Source organism: Aphelocoma coerulescens, chromosome 4 (genome assembly GCF_041296385.1).
Source record: "Aphelocoma coerulescens isolate FSJ_1873_10779 chromosome 4, UR_Acoe_1.0, whole genome shotgun sequence".
Lineage (NCBI taxonomy): Eukaryota > Metazoa > Chordata > Aves > Passeriformes > Corvidae > Aphelocoma > Aphelocoma coerulescens.
In genome coordinates this window covers 35435667-35452725 of record NC_091017.1, presented here as the reverse complement: position 1 = coordinate 35452725, position 17059 = coordinate 35435667, and the positions used below count along the sequence as shown (strand labels likewise).

General features: G+C 39.9%; 1 protein-coding gene across 1 annotated transcript in view; it reads left to right on the top strand.

Annotated features, from left to right (window-relative positions):
* Positions 1–11691: 11691 nt before the first annotated feature.
* PDGFC (platelet derived growth factor C) overlaps positions 11692–17059 on the top strand; it is a 124524-nt gene continuing 119156 nt past the window's right edge. Inside the window, exon 1 of the mRNA XM_069013567.1 lies at positions 11692–12323. Within this exon, the coding sequence (XP_068869668.1) occupies positions 12206–12323 (118 nt within the window). The 5' untranslated portion in view covers positions 11692–12205. The remainder of the gene's footprint in view (positions 12324–17059) is intronic.

Genomic DNA, 17059 nt, shown 5'->3' with positions numbered 1-17059 from the left:
TACATCATATGAGCACAGCACTCTCAGTACAGGAATGGTTTCCATCTCAAGCAAAGTGCTAAGCTGACCCAAGTCTTTTTTGCCCAGAATTTTAGATAGTAACTTAGCATAATGCTTCAAAATCCTGTGTTGGTTAAGTTGGTTGCAGATAAGCTGTCACCTGACCACACAGTGCTGCCACGTACCAGGGGGGCCTGTGGACTGCCTCACAATGGTGCTGTCAAACTGAGGATCCAGACAAACCATGGGGAGGAACAAGATCAAGCTGGATTTGAGCTCGGCCAGATGAAAAAACTCTAGCTATTTGAGAGGACTGGTACCTCCTGAAGGCAGAATGCAGCACTGCAAAAATACACACACTGACATTCAAAAAGTAGCATGATCATGCTAGCACAACTTCGCATGCAAATCAGTTAGACCTTGCTTAATCCCCACAGTGATTCCTCTGCAGTGAAATTTTCCATTCTGCTTTCATTTTTTGTAGCTGTTTCAGCAGTTCCAAATGAATAAATGTCAGATGTCACTTGGTGATTCTTATACTTTACTCCCTTTGCTTTCTCTCCCTGATATACCAGAGATGAGTGATGAGTGACTACAGAAAAGGGAATGTGTTGCTGGAAGGCTTTGGGGTTTTTTTTCTTTTTTCCTTCAGGATGTTGTAATCTGCTATACATTAAAATGAACAAGTTCACATCTGCAAAGTGAGGCATGAATGTTTATTTTATACACTGAATACTTGACAGATTCTTAAACTCATTAATTTCCAAAATATTATATAGTTTATTATATTGCTTATTTTCCTTGCATAGTGTCCTTACAAGTTAGAACCTGATTTAATAACCTTGAGAACCAAAATGGCATTATTTAGCAGCTGTAAACATTGTTCTATGGGCAGATTTACCTAAAATAACTCATAATATTGCCCTAAGCTATTAATGCACTTGGTCCTGCATGAAAAAAATTCACTCAGTAGAAGATAACTACAAATCAAAGCTAGCAACCTTGGAAAAAGAAATGGAACAGGTTTGCAAAAAGCATTTAGAGTTTTCCACTGTCTCAACATGTAGCAGCTATTCTTAATACCATAATATTCATATAGGAATTACCTGATACAACAAATCTGACTTCCATCTGATAATTGCATTAGCAGTTTTGAATTAGTCTGTGTAATGAATAACATTCTTCTCATCTATTCAATTAGCATTAATTTCTTTGAGTTACCTTAGAGCCATATATTACTTGTAACTAAAACTGGATGTTAAAAGTACATTTAAAATATCTTGGTATTTGTGAGTACAAGGATATTTGACGGCCCATAGTTTGTGGGGTGATGGGGCATGGTGACTGAATGATCACCTTTCAGTGGCTAGAGTAGTCCCAGTTTGATTGAATTATCCTCACAAACAGCTTTCCTGGAAATTGCTGGAAGAATAAATATGGTGCATGACTATAAATTTGGTAGAAGAGATTTACAATGCCCTTAAAATAATAACTAGCCTCCACTACAAAACTAGCACTGATTTATCTTTCCATAAGCAGAATTCTGCTGCATTACAACAGAATAAAAAAGGACAGTCTATTGGCAATTATCTGCTGTCTTTGCCAAAGTAAAATTCCTTCTGCTTTCATAAGATACACAACAGGCACAAGCAAGCTATTACTATAATCACTTGTTAAAACTTACTGTGCACAAAACTTTTCTGCTTGAAATATACAGCCATAACAACTAATTTTATGTGACAAAATATTTTTGTAGGTACCAATAAGTACACAAGCAATTAATAATAAAATGGGTGGAAACAAATAGAAATGACAGAGTTTTGAAAATTGAGGAGGGGAATACAAACTGGACAACCAAAAAGTTAATAACTCAGCTTCTCTAGCTTTACCCCCTCTCAGTGATCACTCTGTTTTAGTGTGACTTAGCTGGTCATGACCAGGTGTGGCACTGAAAATAGAGCTCTCATTATTTTCTGCATCAAAAAAAGATCAAAATCCATTCATCAGGCTGTAAACAGGACAGCTGAATTGAATGCAGGGAATCCACTATTGAACTATCTTTCTCATTAATTTCCAATTACATGAAGGACTGAGCACTCTTTCTTAGCTTCGTTTTTGATTTTTTAATGAATATAATGGAATTAACATTACTCAGTTCAGTGGTTCACAGGATTGAGCAGAAATGTGTTGAGCTACAAAGGATCAAGTCATATTTGCTTTATTCAGGCATGAACAGGCTTACCCTTTCTATGTGTGTGATAGGACTCCTCGTGCAGAAGAGTTTTTAGGCTCTCATCCAATAGTGTAGTGGGCAGGACTAGGAATCTGGTCCTATAAATCCATTTAGATCAGGAGCCCTTGTGTAAATTAAGAACTATCATCTCAAAACTGGTTTACACTTTAAAATATGTCCTTGTACTAACATTCATATTTTGCATTGATTAAGAGCTTCTTCAGGTCCACCCCTATTCACACCATTCATTCTGGGCATTGCTGATAAGCATTCGGAGGGGAGGCATGATCCTGTGAGGTACTGAGTTCCACCACAAAAGATGCTGACAACCTCAGCATCTTCAGTTCCTCCAACTCCTGTTAAATGTTAAATTTTGGGCTATTGACAGTAACCAGCATGCTGAAGGAGCACTAGGAAATGACAGTATCATTCTTTATGTCCACTCTAAATACCTAGCTAGACACAGATTATAGTCTAAGGAGAAGAGTATTTTTTTATAAATTTGAACATTAATGGAGTGGTATTCTTTTCAAAATGGATTGTGACAGGGCATAACATACAACAGTATTAGAAACATGATATGAAATAAGTAGTTCAAAGACCTACTGTCAACCTAAACATATTTTATGGGATGATCTGTGATCCACATGGCTGTGAAGCTGAAGTTCTTATTTTTTTATGGTGCTGTGGGAATGAGAGACTGATGCTAGTGTTTGATCAATAAAGAAAAATGTTGGCAATACTCTGGAATATTGTGCATTCTTAACTGGATGACATGAACTCCATTGGTTAGTTGTGGGATAGCTTTGAAAAATTACTGCAAAAAGCCTTAAAATTATTTTCCTTTGTAGTGTATTTCCATTCAGTGAATTGGCAAGGAAATAACAATGAGAATTTATTTATATGAAAAATGCATCATTTGTATATTCTTCTTGTCCAGCTGGCAGTCCAGTTGCTGCAGCATTACCTGGATTTACAGATACAAAAACTAATGTATGATTTAAAATACTAAAGTAGGCTTTACTCTATGTTCTTTTCCAGGGTACCTAAGTAAAAATTTAACTGTGCTTCGGTATCTGAGATTATTCTAATATTTTATAATATGCAGAAAGTCCACCTATATTTATGTAGGAAGGGGTAGAAAAAAATTGGTAGAATTAAGCTGCTCAGTCCTTAGCAATAACAATCTATCTTATGGGAAAAAAAATCCTGTAGAATCTATATCTGCTTTTAAAACATATTAATGAATGGAGGAGTTAAATTAGATCTTCTTTAAAGTTCTGAAAATATAAGGACTGTTGCTGTTTACTAAAGTGACCTGATATTTTAAAAGACTTTTACTATTTCTGACCTTGGAAAAATACATGGGATGAAAGCCTCCATGTTCCATTTTGAACTTTATTTCTGCCAAAATAACTTTGATAGTTCTGTAAATGCAGCAACTGATGAGAAACTGTGTTTATCATTTTGTCTCCCATGTTAAAGCTTTTAAAAAAATTTCTGATGAGTTCATGTTTTAGGAAGTGATATCAACTACTTTGAACATGTGCCTTATGCCTTTTTTTTTTTTTTACATAAATTAATCAATTGTAAGAAACTTGGAAAATTAAACTTTGCATCTGATCTGTACATTCTTAAATATTACAGATCAGTTCCTTGGAAGCTCTTCATCTCTTCTCTGGAAAAGCTCCAGATGGCCTAAATAGAACTCTAGTGTGCTTCTGTAGATGATGCCAAAGCCTAGATTCAGGTGAATTGTTAGAACACGTTCTCTCTGGCTGACTGTGTGCAATGTGGAACAGGGAAGCTGTTCAGAGGCAGAGATACTCCACCAATAAGGAGATTTATGTACTGTAAGTTAGAATAAGAGTGACCTGGGAAAAGTGTCATAGCAGTTGGGGCAGACAAAATAGCATGTATATTTACACTGGAGTTTAGTTTTGATGAGAAAGACACCTTTTGAGACTTTTACCAGTTTAGTTTTGATAAGAAAGACACCTTTGGAGACTTTTACCAGTGATTATCATCTCATAGCTGTCTTGCAGAATTAGAACTTTCTTATGGAAGCATACTGAAAGATCTTCTCCAATATATGCATGGTGTGGGTGCTGGGTCTGCAGCCCGAACTGATTCACTCCACTAGCCCATATTGAACAAATCAATGCAATGAAGGCCTGAGTAATGGTGTGGAAAAGTCATTCTGTGAGATGAAAATGCAGAGAAAAGGGTTTGCTGTGGTAAGCAAATCTGGCCTGGAGATTGACAAGAAATAAAACAAGGCAAACTCCAAAGAGGAAATCTCAGTGGTAGGGAGTATCAGTGGACCAGTTATGAAGGCAAGGAGGTGGATTAGGAAAGATAGTACTTAAATCAAGTGTGGAGAGGTAGAATTAGGAGGACAATACTTTAATTAAATAATGAGCACAGTAGAAGTAGTAACTAATCAATTGAGAAGGATGAAAGGGAGGAGGTGAAAGAGAAGAAGACTAGGGAAGAGACAGGAAAGGGACAAATGAGAGGAAATGTAAACTGCCGAGTCAGGGTTAGGGAGGACAGATATGTAGTAGAAATTTTGCTCCAGTGGCTCATCATTCCTGGGTGGTTGTTCCTGCTCTTCAGTTCACTATTACTCTACTCCTGTTAGCTTCCTGATGTTCTCTAACCTATGGACTTGTTTGCCATATCTTCTTAGATGGATCTCATTAACCAATTAAACTGTAATCTGAGTTTAGCCTTTAAACAATGCTGTTTGGAAGCTGATGTCATCAATACAATTCCTGTTCTCTTCTGCTGAATTTGTACTTAAATGAAGGCTCATAGCTATGTAATTGTCTTAGCATTACTCCTGCTCTGTGTGGACTAAAGCACCAGAAGACTAAAGCTGAAGGGCAACAGCTATACAAAAAAATCTGGTTCAATTAAACATGTTCAACAACCAAAATTCTTAGTATCAATACTATCCTAAAAAACATAAACATAAAATGCTTACAACATAAAGTAAATCAAGACATGATATTTTTCTACTTCAAACTCAATAGATATAAATATTCCATTCAAATAAATGTGACAGATCTTAGTATCACTATTTGAAAGACAATCTGCATTCAGGCTGTTATGTTCTAGATAAATGGCAAATATTGGTAGCAAAATTATGCTGCTGTGCCATAAATACTCTCAGCTGAGTTTCATTTCTCTGAAGAGCAGTTTCAAAGCCATTAAATATTTGCATATAAATAGCTTAGAATTATTTCAGTATGAAAAAAAAAGCTTGTAATGTTATAAGTGGGTTTTATCAGTGTTTGAAATAATGTTTATATCTATATGTGTTTTGGATATAGTTAATTTTACTGAATCTGGGTATAGAGGTTGCAACTTTATAACTACATGATGCATACTACTTTTTCAAACAGCAGTGGTTAGTAATGCTTAGAAATACTAACCAAAATTTGTATTCTGATTGCACATCTGTATCTTGCAATGCTCAGTGAAAGAAGACAGGCAGGAAGACCAAGTTATCCAGAATTCCATAGTTCTTTAGAGCTGACACAGAGATGTGCCATCTTCAGTTGTGATCGTGACAGGATTTCATGCATGTTGATCGAACCAAAGATGCAGTGATCAATAAGGGACGTCATCTGATTAAAAAGGAGCCAGAAAGCTTACTTCTGACATGAATAACCAAAGTCATCACACACATAGTCTTAAATAGGTAAACATTCATGAGGACCTGAGCAAGCATCTCGTCTTGGCACTTACTCAAGTCCTTATGCACTTGCTCAAGTGTGTGCCTAAGAGCACAAGGCATTTGTATACTGAGGTGCATCTGAACGGGGGTGTAAAATGACAGGAGATTCTGCTCTGAAAGCATGCAAAAGAAAGTGAATGCTTTGAGAGAGAGACCTTAGCACCCAGAACACTCCTACATATCCCATGGGGAAACGCTGACTTTCAGACTGGCAACTGCTGCCCTTCCAGGCCTGGGTGTAGTCCATGTTGAAGTTTGGCAAACACGTTACGAGGCATAAGTGATCTCAACACCCCACATTTTACATGCTGACTTTGGAAGCCCATCAAGACCCAAATGAGCTAGCAGGTGCCAGAAGTGGATAGTGTTCTTTTACACAGTTTGGGAGACCTCTAGTGGGCCTCCTTCCTTGTCTCCTGGTGTACCTCCCACAGCCTACGTAAAGCAAAATTGCATTGTAACTTGGACTCTGTATGTGTATGTAACTGATTAAATCATTGGAATTCTTGTATGTGACTGCTCTAAAACAATGCTTATAAGTGGAAATAACACAAAAGTACAGAAAGGACTTTGATCTCAAGTGTTTGAGTCATTTTGAAAAATGATTAAGCTATGCACCATCAAGCAGAACAGCACTGATATGCTTAGAAGTCTGTTTTCAAATGCTTTTTTTAAGGTGTATTTTAAGACCCAAGTCTCAGTTTAGGATTTGCAAAATACAAATGGCACCTTTTATTTAGAGGTGTGTTTGGAGTTCCTTCTCCTCTGTTTGTGTCTGAGCAGTCCACATCATACAAGCATCAACATAATTGAAGCCTCTTTGGATTTCACATTTTTCTTAATTTTCGAATGTAGCATGGAAATGGGACAGCAAGTCTTCATTTCATGTACAAATTCAGTAGGAATGGACAATAAGACTGAAACACTAGAATTTATTGTTACCTTACTTACGGGAGTACTTTCTAATACAGGAATGATATTGTATTCAATTCCATACACAGCCTTTCCACCTCACATGAGTAAGCTTACAAGAGTCATGTTTATTTGTACAAATGCCTCTTTTCTAATTGCTCGGTGATCATGAGAGCAGAACATTTTATTCTTGCTCTTCTACAAGGAAATCAGTGTTGGTAATGCAATTTCCACTTTCATATTTATCACTCATCCATTAAAAAATTAATAGAATATTTAATAGCTAATTTAATAACTAAAAATAATTTCATAATGTGAACATAAGCATTTAAAGCTCAGTCCTTTTATACCAGCAACTAGTTCATGTGTAACTACATGGAAATCAGGAGCACTTTGCACAAAAGTGGACACTTGCCTGTGTGGCTAGATGAGCAGATATTTATTAGTTCTAAATTATATTCTAAGTTTTGCAAAATACTGTTTTGCCTTTAGTAGCCTCTTAAAAGGATTATACAGGTACATTTGGAATATATGGGAATGTAAAAGTACGTATGTATTAATTCCTTTTTTCCCCCTATTCTTATTAAGATGTGAAACAAGCTTTGGAGAGAAAAGGGAATCAATCAATCTGCTTTTCCAAACAGTGGGTCATAGTCTTCAAAGGTACATAAATGTCTAGCTCTAACTTTTTGAGACAGGAATTTGATAGAAGTAACTGCATTTCCAGAGGTATGTGCCTCCAGAAGCATTTTCCTTTGTTTGTACATCATGCCGAAAAATGGGTTTATATCTCAGCATTTTGCTATTTTCCCCCCAAACACTGTATTCCTCACCCTCTTCCTTCTCAGGAGAGAAATTCTTATGTCATTGCAAACCTTTTGGAGGGGAAAAAAGTCTTTCTGAAAGAGCATATAGGAAAAGGAAATAGTACACTTCCTCACAGATATTGCTTGGGATATTTAGAGCTCCCTGAAATCCATCCATCTCTTGGCATCAGCTCAAACCATAAAGGGCAGTCTGTGAGCATCTATGCACCTTGCCAGTTCCAGCCCATTTCCAAAGCATGGGGAACCTTTCTTGTTGCGAAGTGGTGAAGGGACAAGGTGTGGAGCACATGTTACTGTCCACCTCTGTTGGCTCTGTGACCATATTATTTTGACTTTGGTGTGGGGAATTCTATTTGCTGATGTAAGTGAAGGTTTTGAAGATTGTGTGATGAATGTATATGGTACATATATATATGTATATATACATTATATATGTATAATGGTAACTCTTTCAATTAATAATAATCACAGAGAAAGCCTTTTCATTTCAAGGATATGTATAGTTCAGGAGTACAAAGGCTATACAGCATCACAGTAAGTCTCTGATATCCTAACAGACAATTTCTGTTGCCTTCTCTTGTGTCTCAATACAATAAATTCCTGTGGGAAAATGCAGATAGTTCAAATTTTATTCAAGCAAAAGAAATACATTTCAAAAATAGCTCTAAGTGAGGATGATAAAAAACAGTCATAAAACAATCTGAAAATATGTCAAATCAGTGTGGCTATTCTACAGAGCAAAGTCTGCATCTCAGACTATTTGAATATCCCAATTTACAGAGAAACATCTGTTGCAATATTTAAGTTGAAAAGTACTTGATATGCACTTTATAGACTACTTTACAAAACCTTTGGGGAAAAAAAAAGTCTGAAAGACTACAGAGTGTAAACTAAATAACTGAGATGAGTTATGGTGAGGTAACTGATAAAAAAGACAAAAACTGAAGTGTAATTCTAATCATGGAGAAAACTTAGGAACATAAAGCTCTATGTAGTTAAAAATATGTATTATATACGTAGGAAAGAATGATATCCAGAGAAATTTGTACTGGGCTCTCAGTAACCAGAACTCTTAGCTGCATTGGCATCATGGTCCCCAGTGAAATTCAGTATAGGCAGTGCACTATGCACTGGCAGGAATTATCTGAACTACATACACATTAGTTTGTCATAATTATCTAGCCATTTACTTTTTTAATGCCAATACTTCCGTGGGTTATTACATGAGTAGATCATATAAAAGTTAAAGGCATGAACAAGAGATACTATGTACAATGAAACATTCTATCTTTATTCACTGTATAATGTTAGATTAGGCCTTCACATGGAGTGTCATGTTCGGTTTGTCTCACCCCAAATAAAACTCAGCAAAACCAGATGGCACTGGAGAAGCCTTAGAAGAATAGAGGTGGTTATGTGCAAGCCATAGTAAAAATGCCTAGCTGGGAAAGGACGAGATATGGCTGTAACACAGAAGATGGACAGGGTAAAGAAGACAAATATAAATGATTTATTTTCATAATCCAAGCACATACATACACCTGAGGAAACTGGAGAGCAGTAATATTAAAAATAGATAGCTGGTGATAAATGCTTAGCATGAATTTCAGAGAAGATTGGACATTTTTAAGGACAGAGATTACCGCACATGCTATTTTGTGTGGAATTTGCAGCAAAAGCATTTTTTAAAGAAGTAAAGCCTTAATGATCAAAATTATACCCTGATCTTTAATTACAGGAGGTTTAGAATGGAAGCTTCCTCCCTAGGCAGTGTTATTCCATATGCAGCCGCTATGCGGGTTCTTGCATTTTCCTTTGAAAAGTCTGAGCCCGGACCCATAGAATCATAATCATTTAGGTTGGAAAAGACCACAATGACCAAGTACAACCACAAACCCAGCACTGCCAAGTACACCACTAAACCATGTTCTTATGTGACATATTTACATATCTTTTAAACACCTCCAGGAATCATGACCACCACTTCCTCAGGCAGCTTGTTCCAATGCTTCACAACCCTTCCTATGAAGAGATTTTCCCTAACATCCAATCCAAACCTCCCCTGACCTAACTTGATGCTGTTTCATCTTATCCTTGTTACTTGGGAGAAGAGACCAACCCCTACCTTGCTACAGCCTCCTTTCAGGCAGCCGAAGAGAGCAATAGGGTCTCTCCCCTGAGCCTCCTTTTGTCCAGGCTAAACAACCCTAGATCTCTCAGCCTCTCCTCATAAGACTTGTGCTCCAGCCCTTTCACCAGCCCCCTTGCCCTTCTCTGGGCATGCTACAGCACCTCCACATGAAACCCTGGTCTGATGCAGCCTAGATGTTTCAATGGATAGTTTATTTTTCATGTACACAGTGTAAGACATTAGGTCCATATTTTTCAGAGTGAACTTGCCATCAGTATTCCAAAATACAAAGAATCCCACTAAATCCTCAGGCAATGAAGGTTAAGCTACAGTGTAATACTTCATTTATTTGATTAAAAAAACACTGCTTGTAATCATCAGAGTAGGAGACCTGGAACGTTGTACATGTTATTTTTATTTCCATTTAAAAATAACAACAGTGAAGCCAAAAAAATTGTAAGGATAACAATAATAAAAGTAACTACATAGTCTGCTTTGTGCAGTACATTTCTGTCTTCATGCTCTGTAAGCGAAGGGTTGCTATTTACGGTATGCTCCAAGTCTGCTTTTCAGAAGACAGCCCAACTTGGCTGGACAGCTTTCAGTTGCTACTGGAAATATGTCACTTACTAGGAACAGAGGAGTTGTTTATCACTGTCTCAAGGGTTACTTTGGCTGAGGCGAAGAAACAGCTCAGTTATATAATGGAAAGAGCTGGGTCAAAGGATAAGAAATTTATGTAGTGTGTGCTCAAGACTCTGGCAATGCAGACTCAGTTTCTCTCTTGTGTGTCTTGCACATATCATGGCTATATAGGCCCCCCAAAACACGTATGGCTGTACAGGACCTCCATGCATCCCCAAATTAACCTTAGAACTATGGGGGCTGAATGAAAAAATTTAGGAAACCCTCCCAAAACCTCTCAGTCAAGACAAAGATTTGTCCTAATTGCTTCTTTTGCCCTCCTAGTATCCAGTTAGCATTCTGTCTTGTTACCCAGGTCCACCACACTGCCACAGTTAAGTCCTCTAGCACACTAGAAATGCCATCTCTAGCAAAGATCTATAAGGGTGCTGAACATCATCAGTCCTTTTAATCCTCATCAGCATTAATAGGGGACTACTCCTTGACATAATCTCAGTTCTGCTTTCTGGTGAAACAGCAAAAAGGAACCCGATCCTGTCTGCTTTATAGATGGATACCACCTCACCAAGTACCACACGGCATTGCAACAAGCCAGGGACAGTCACAAAGAGTTGAACCTGTGTTTCCATCTGCTTATGTAACTGTTAGATGTCTCAGTTCAGGGTAACCAAAACAACTTCTAGTACAAAAAACACAAAACAAACAAACCCAAACAAACAAAGAAAAAAAAAGAGACTATTTAAAACCTCCTCTAAGTGTTTTAGTCCCCACTACCAAGGACATCGTTTAGATGAAATGTTTAACCCAGCATCAAGTTTTCAAGCACAAACCCAATTACCATAATAACAACCCAGTAAACAAATACTGGTAAGTCAGCACCTCGCCCTAATTACCGAACACACAAACTGACTCCGGACCACGGTGACCTCGGTTCCCCCTTGGGGGTAGGGAGACGGCGGATAGAGCCCCCTTCGAGAAGCAGACGGGGCTGGGGGGAGACCCCCCGGTTCTCTCCCCAGTACCTGTTGCGCCGCCACTTGGCCGCAAGAGAGGGGGCAGCGGCGGGGGCCGCCCCGCTCGCCTCCTTCTTCCCACCGACAACTTCCCGGGGCGTAAACGGCCGCGCCAGGTGCCGCCCTCGCCGTGATGGGACGGCAGGCGTGGAAGGGAGGGAGGGGGGAGTCGGCAGACACGGCCCGAGCTGGCAGCGCGGCCGCCGAGTTGCGGGCGAGGAAAGTGCTGGTGTGCGAGCGCGGGCTGCCCGCCCCCCGCCCGCCCCCGCGCCGCTGCTGCCGGCTGACAGGTGCGCGCTCCTCCGCGGCGGCAGCGGCGGCCCCGCACCAGCCCCGGCTCCGCCGACCCCCTCCCGCCACGGCCACGGATTGTTTAGTCCTTGGGAAGCTGGTCTGGGTCCAGATTTTCCTTTGATCCTTTTTTTTTTTTTTTTTTCCTTCTTTTTAAGAGAGAGAGAGAGAGGGGGGAAAAAAAAGCCAAAGGAAAACAAAACCTGGAGACACAGAAAAGGGCTCTAGGAAAAAGTTTTGGATGGGATTATGTGGAAACTACCCTGCAATTCTCCGCTGCCAGAGCAGGCTCAGTGCTGCCTTCTCCCCAGCGGCGCAGCCCGCGCCGGGCGCTGCTGAGAGACGCCCGGGCCTCGGTGCCGCGCCGCCAGTGCCTGCTGTGCCGGAGCCCCTCGCCCCGCCGGCCCAATGCTCCTCCTCGGGCTGCTCCTGCTGACATCTGCCCTGGCCGGCCGGAGGCAGGGGGCCGTCGCCGAGTCCGATCTCAGCAGCAAGTTCGCCTTCTCCGGCGCCAAGGAGCAGAACGGTAAGGAGCCGCAGCGCCCGCCGCCGCGCAGCCCGGGGCAGGGCGGGGGCGGGCGCCCCGGCGGCGCGGAGCGGAGCTCTCCTGTTGCCTGCTCTCCTCTCCTCTCGTCTCCTCTCCTCCTGCCCGCGGGCAGCCCCGCGCCGCCGAGGGAGCGCGGCCCCGCGGTGGAGGGCGCGGGGGCAGCGGGGCTCTGCCCGCCGGCTCCGGGTAAAAGGGCAGCGCTTCGGCGCCCGCGGGGGGAGCCCGGCGGCTCCCCCTTCTATGGTACTCGAGGTGCAAAATGTGCCCCCTTCCCCTCCACCCCCTCGCCCTGCGAAAAAAAAAAAAAAAACATACAAAAAACCAACAACCCAAACCCAACAACAACCCGCGCACCTTTCTACCCTAAATACTTCGCTCTCGGGGGGTGGGTTTTTGTGTCTGTGCGTGAATGAGTGGTATTTTGTACGGGCTGGAAACGAGCTAATCCTGCATAGGAAATGAGAATTACTTTCAACTTTCAAGTGTACCTGAAATGTTTAGAAAACTCTCAAATGCAAGTTCCCCTGGGCTGGGGCTGTGCAGAGCTGGAGAAAGACTCCTTTCATACAGCAAGGGCAGCTTCGGGGTGTGTAATTTGCTTAGCCTCTGAACTCCATATGATTTACATTATTCAGATTTTTAAGCGCCTTTCCTCTTGATCTGCTATTATGAAGTCATTTTAAAGAATACTTTACAAACTGTAACGTTTATACTGCATGAAACCACAGTTACTGTAGAATATCTAAATTTAAGGCTGTTAGCATACATTCATGGAAACCCTGGTGTTTCATGTGCGGGGCGGGGGGGCGGGGGAGAGGGGGGCACGGGGGTGTGTTTGAAAAATTTAGTACTTAGCATGTCAGCTAGAACAAGCTTTCTCCCTGGGCACCAACCAACATAAAAGGCCAAGCTGGGAGCTCTCAAAACTCTCTGAACAGTAATGAAATAAAGCAGAAACGCAGATTCGAGGCTAATTCAATTCTCTCAACTTTGAACTTGGGACTCCCCAGATAAAAGTATTCTACGACATATTTTATAATAGAAAGCAAAGTTTCAGAGACCTCTGCAAGTGCTCCATGAATGGGTGGAATATGTAGTGCACTAACAAATTTAAAAGGGGGAGATTAATACTGCTGTGGCCTGTTAATGTGATGATATATGGCACCTGCAGACTGCTGGAGCTGCTGATCAAAGAGCAGCATGGGGATCAATCTCTAATCAGAGCAACTGTGAAGGGCCAGAGGAAAGTGATCAAAAGACTCAGAGACCGGGCTATTCTGACAGGAAACCAATCAGACTTTGTGCACAGTACAGGAAATTATCTGCTCTATGTGAGAAATCACTCACTTTCTACCCCTTCCCATCCTAGCTGGTGTTTGGAGGCTTTAGGGCACCAGTTTTTGACAGTATGGGCTTGGCAATTATATACTAATGTCTCGTGCTGTTATTCTGCCTTCTCTTAAATTTGCATGGTGTGCATATGGAGCTTATCAACACACATAGTATTGTCATTGCTTTGCTTTAACTTTGTCAGGACTGGAAAGAAACCTGCTATGCTGTCAGTCTCCTCTAAAAGGTTTGTTCCAGGATAACACAGCTGGGCCCTGAAAGGCCTCCAGGGTGCAACAACGGGAGCACAACAGTGTAAAAGGTAGATCATACAGCACAGAAACAAAACTGATGTAAATAGGTGTAAGTATATGTGACATTACAAGCTGGATTCTGTTCACATATATCAGAAATGCAGCTGCCTTAGGTCAGGCTTCAACTGATTTGGAATGAAATTTGGCATGCCCTAAGATACAGTCACTGCATCTTAGAAGAAATGCAAGCCAGGAGAACTTTTATTAAAAAAAAAAAAAAAGTGCCCTGAAACTCTATTATATAGTAGTTTATACTTAGAAAAATCCAGGTTCCTCTTGTAGCTTACTTTAAGTTTGCTTTATAGTTGTTCAATTGCAAAACTTGCTTGAAAAAATTAGCACAAGTTCAAGTATAGCTAAATACCAACCTCTAACTTTTCTTAACTGATTTTAATTACTTGGGGGATCAGTAACACTAGTCAAACCAGTTCTTACTTGATTTAATTAGAGTGATTTTTACACTCTGCTGCAATCTAAAGATTGTATAGCTTTTAGCTAGAGGCAGGTTAAAACTCCCTGGAGTACGAGAATGAGATATTGCTGTTCACATGCCAAATAATCTCTGGTCAGGAGAGAGGGAGATTTTTTACTCACGCAGTCTACAAATAAAAATTCTGTCCTCAACTTGTAAAACTGCTAAGTGGCCAAGAAGTTTTGCAGTAGAATGGATTACAGTGTTACTCAGCTGCACGCATGGGTGCTGAAGCTATTGCTTCAAGGTGATGCTGAAGATGCCTGTGACCAGTTATTAATTCAGTGGGACTACTTGTGTTTCAAAGGGTAAGCATGTGCTTAAGGATAAATTGATATTTACTTATTTAATAACTAAATCATTATTAACTTCAAAATCACAATTTGACTCAATTTATTTGCTAATTGTGGGCATAAGAAGCTCTCTTGTTTTTGCTGCACAGTGAATATTATTTTAGGTGGTAATTTCCTAGTGTAAATGGTTTTTTGCAGTTGTAAATTAAATATTTTAGAACACAGTGTTTTGCTGGTACCTCCTGGAAATTCAGTGTGTTGGTTGTTGTGGGGCCAATGTAGCTCCATTTGAAACCTCTTAAAACTACCTCCATGTTTTTATTTGCCTGCCCTCTGTTATAGTGAGATTTTCTTTAAGAACAGGTTTTATTTGTAATTCTTCTTGACAGTAAGGGGTTTTATGTGATTTCTGTGAAAAAATCCTCTTTATCTTTAATGTTTTTATTTTATTCCACTGAGTAAATAATCATCTGGAGGATCAAAGAAGTTTATGCAACAGTTTTCTGGAAAGTAAAGTAGCGGTAAATGGTGCATGTAGTGATAGCTCCCATTTATCTGGATGGATTTCATTTCTACAATTCTTTGTCATGTTGAAAAACAGATTATGCTTTGAAGGGTTTTTCATACTTAGGTGGCTTTATAATTTCTCTTATGGCTCTTTGATGTATTTATTACCATTTTTCCATATTGAAGCAAAGAGTCAAGAACAATTGAATCCTCGGTTTCTTTTCAATCGCAAAACTGAATCTCATATATTGAATTTGATTAATTGGATGGTTTACTTTTTTCTTCTTTCTGTTACAGTTCTTGCTTCAATTCTATCTACTTTTCACTGCTGTTTTTGACATAGTATCTTCATGCTGCTTCAGTAGCTTCAGAAATGTCTGAGGGAGCTATTGGGAGGTTGAGTACTGTGAATAACAATTCTAGAGACTGCATTCTGATAGTCTCGAGTGCACCTGCTTATGTGATGTTATTAGATTAATCTGGATTTGATTACAACATGAAATGGCAGGAGAATTTAAGATCTGTTTTCTTGGCTTCATTAAAACAAGATGGAATAAATGTTTAAAGTAATTTTGCTAAGCTATCAGCTGTTACGTTTTCTCTGAGAAATATGAGTGTCTCTGTACAACATAATGTGAAAACTACTACTGGGTGCCATAAGCAATGATGTGTACAGCTTAGGTGGCCTGTACATTTCAAGTGTAGGACTGAATGACTTCAGAAGGCTGAGAACCTGAGGTCTGTTAGAAACTCACCAGGATCAACTAGAAAGACTGATTTTCCTGCAGTCAGTTTCAAGTATGAATGAACTGCAGTAAGTAGAGTAAATCTTAGAAAACTGAAGCACTGACTTGATTTCTGTCAATTTTGCAGCACAGGTAATGTGTCAGTCATGATCTGTCTTTTCACAGATCTCAAAAGGAATTAAGTTGGTTTTTTTTCTTCCTCAACATGAATGGAAACCCCTAATAATAAGTTTCACTAACTGAACACTTCATAATCTATTTCTTAAATCTTCTGAAATGGGCAAGATTTATGTAGCTCAAAAAACCCAAACCCAAAATTGTGCCCTTGAGACAGAGTTCAAAACTTGCATATTTCAGGCCATCCTTGGGAAAAGTTGGTCGATGCAGCTGGAACTGAGTGAGTAGCTGAAATGCCAGAGGAAGATTCTCTCATCACCTCAACGTGTGTGTGGCCTGCCACACCTACTCTAAACCACATAGAGGATTCCCTGATTTGTGTGTCTCCAAAGAGAGCTCACAGCTTATTCAGGGAGGGGGACAGCATAGCAACAAAGAGTTTCTGGTTAAGTTCCTTTAACTTGGGCTGAACATCACAAAAAAAGCACATTGAATCCTTATGGATGGGAATGTCAGTGCTTTTGCTTGAAGGCAGTCATTTGACTGCAAAATTACCTCTTATAACTGAACATACTTTATTGTGGTGTGATGCCACTTCCACTGGCTCATGTTGAATTGAAGAGAGCCAGCACAGCCTATTGACTACTGCTGGGTAGCAGCAATTCTTAATTTTGAGAAGATAAGGAGGTATAATAGGTAAGCATGTGTCATTTAAAGGGAAGCTTGATAGTGGTGCAACTTTTCTCAAGTTAAATTTATTTCTGCTTAGTCCAAGTCTTTTTTTGAAATGTTCTAAAGCTGTTTTCCTGAATTACAGGATGAATGAATTACAGCACATTCTCTTTTGACTTTAAGCAAAAGATTGTGGCAAATTAGAGAAGCTGTTCAACGCTACAATAAATTGGAGAGGAAGAAAGTTTTTAAAACTGGGGTTTTG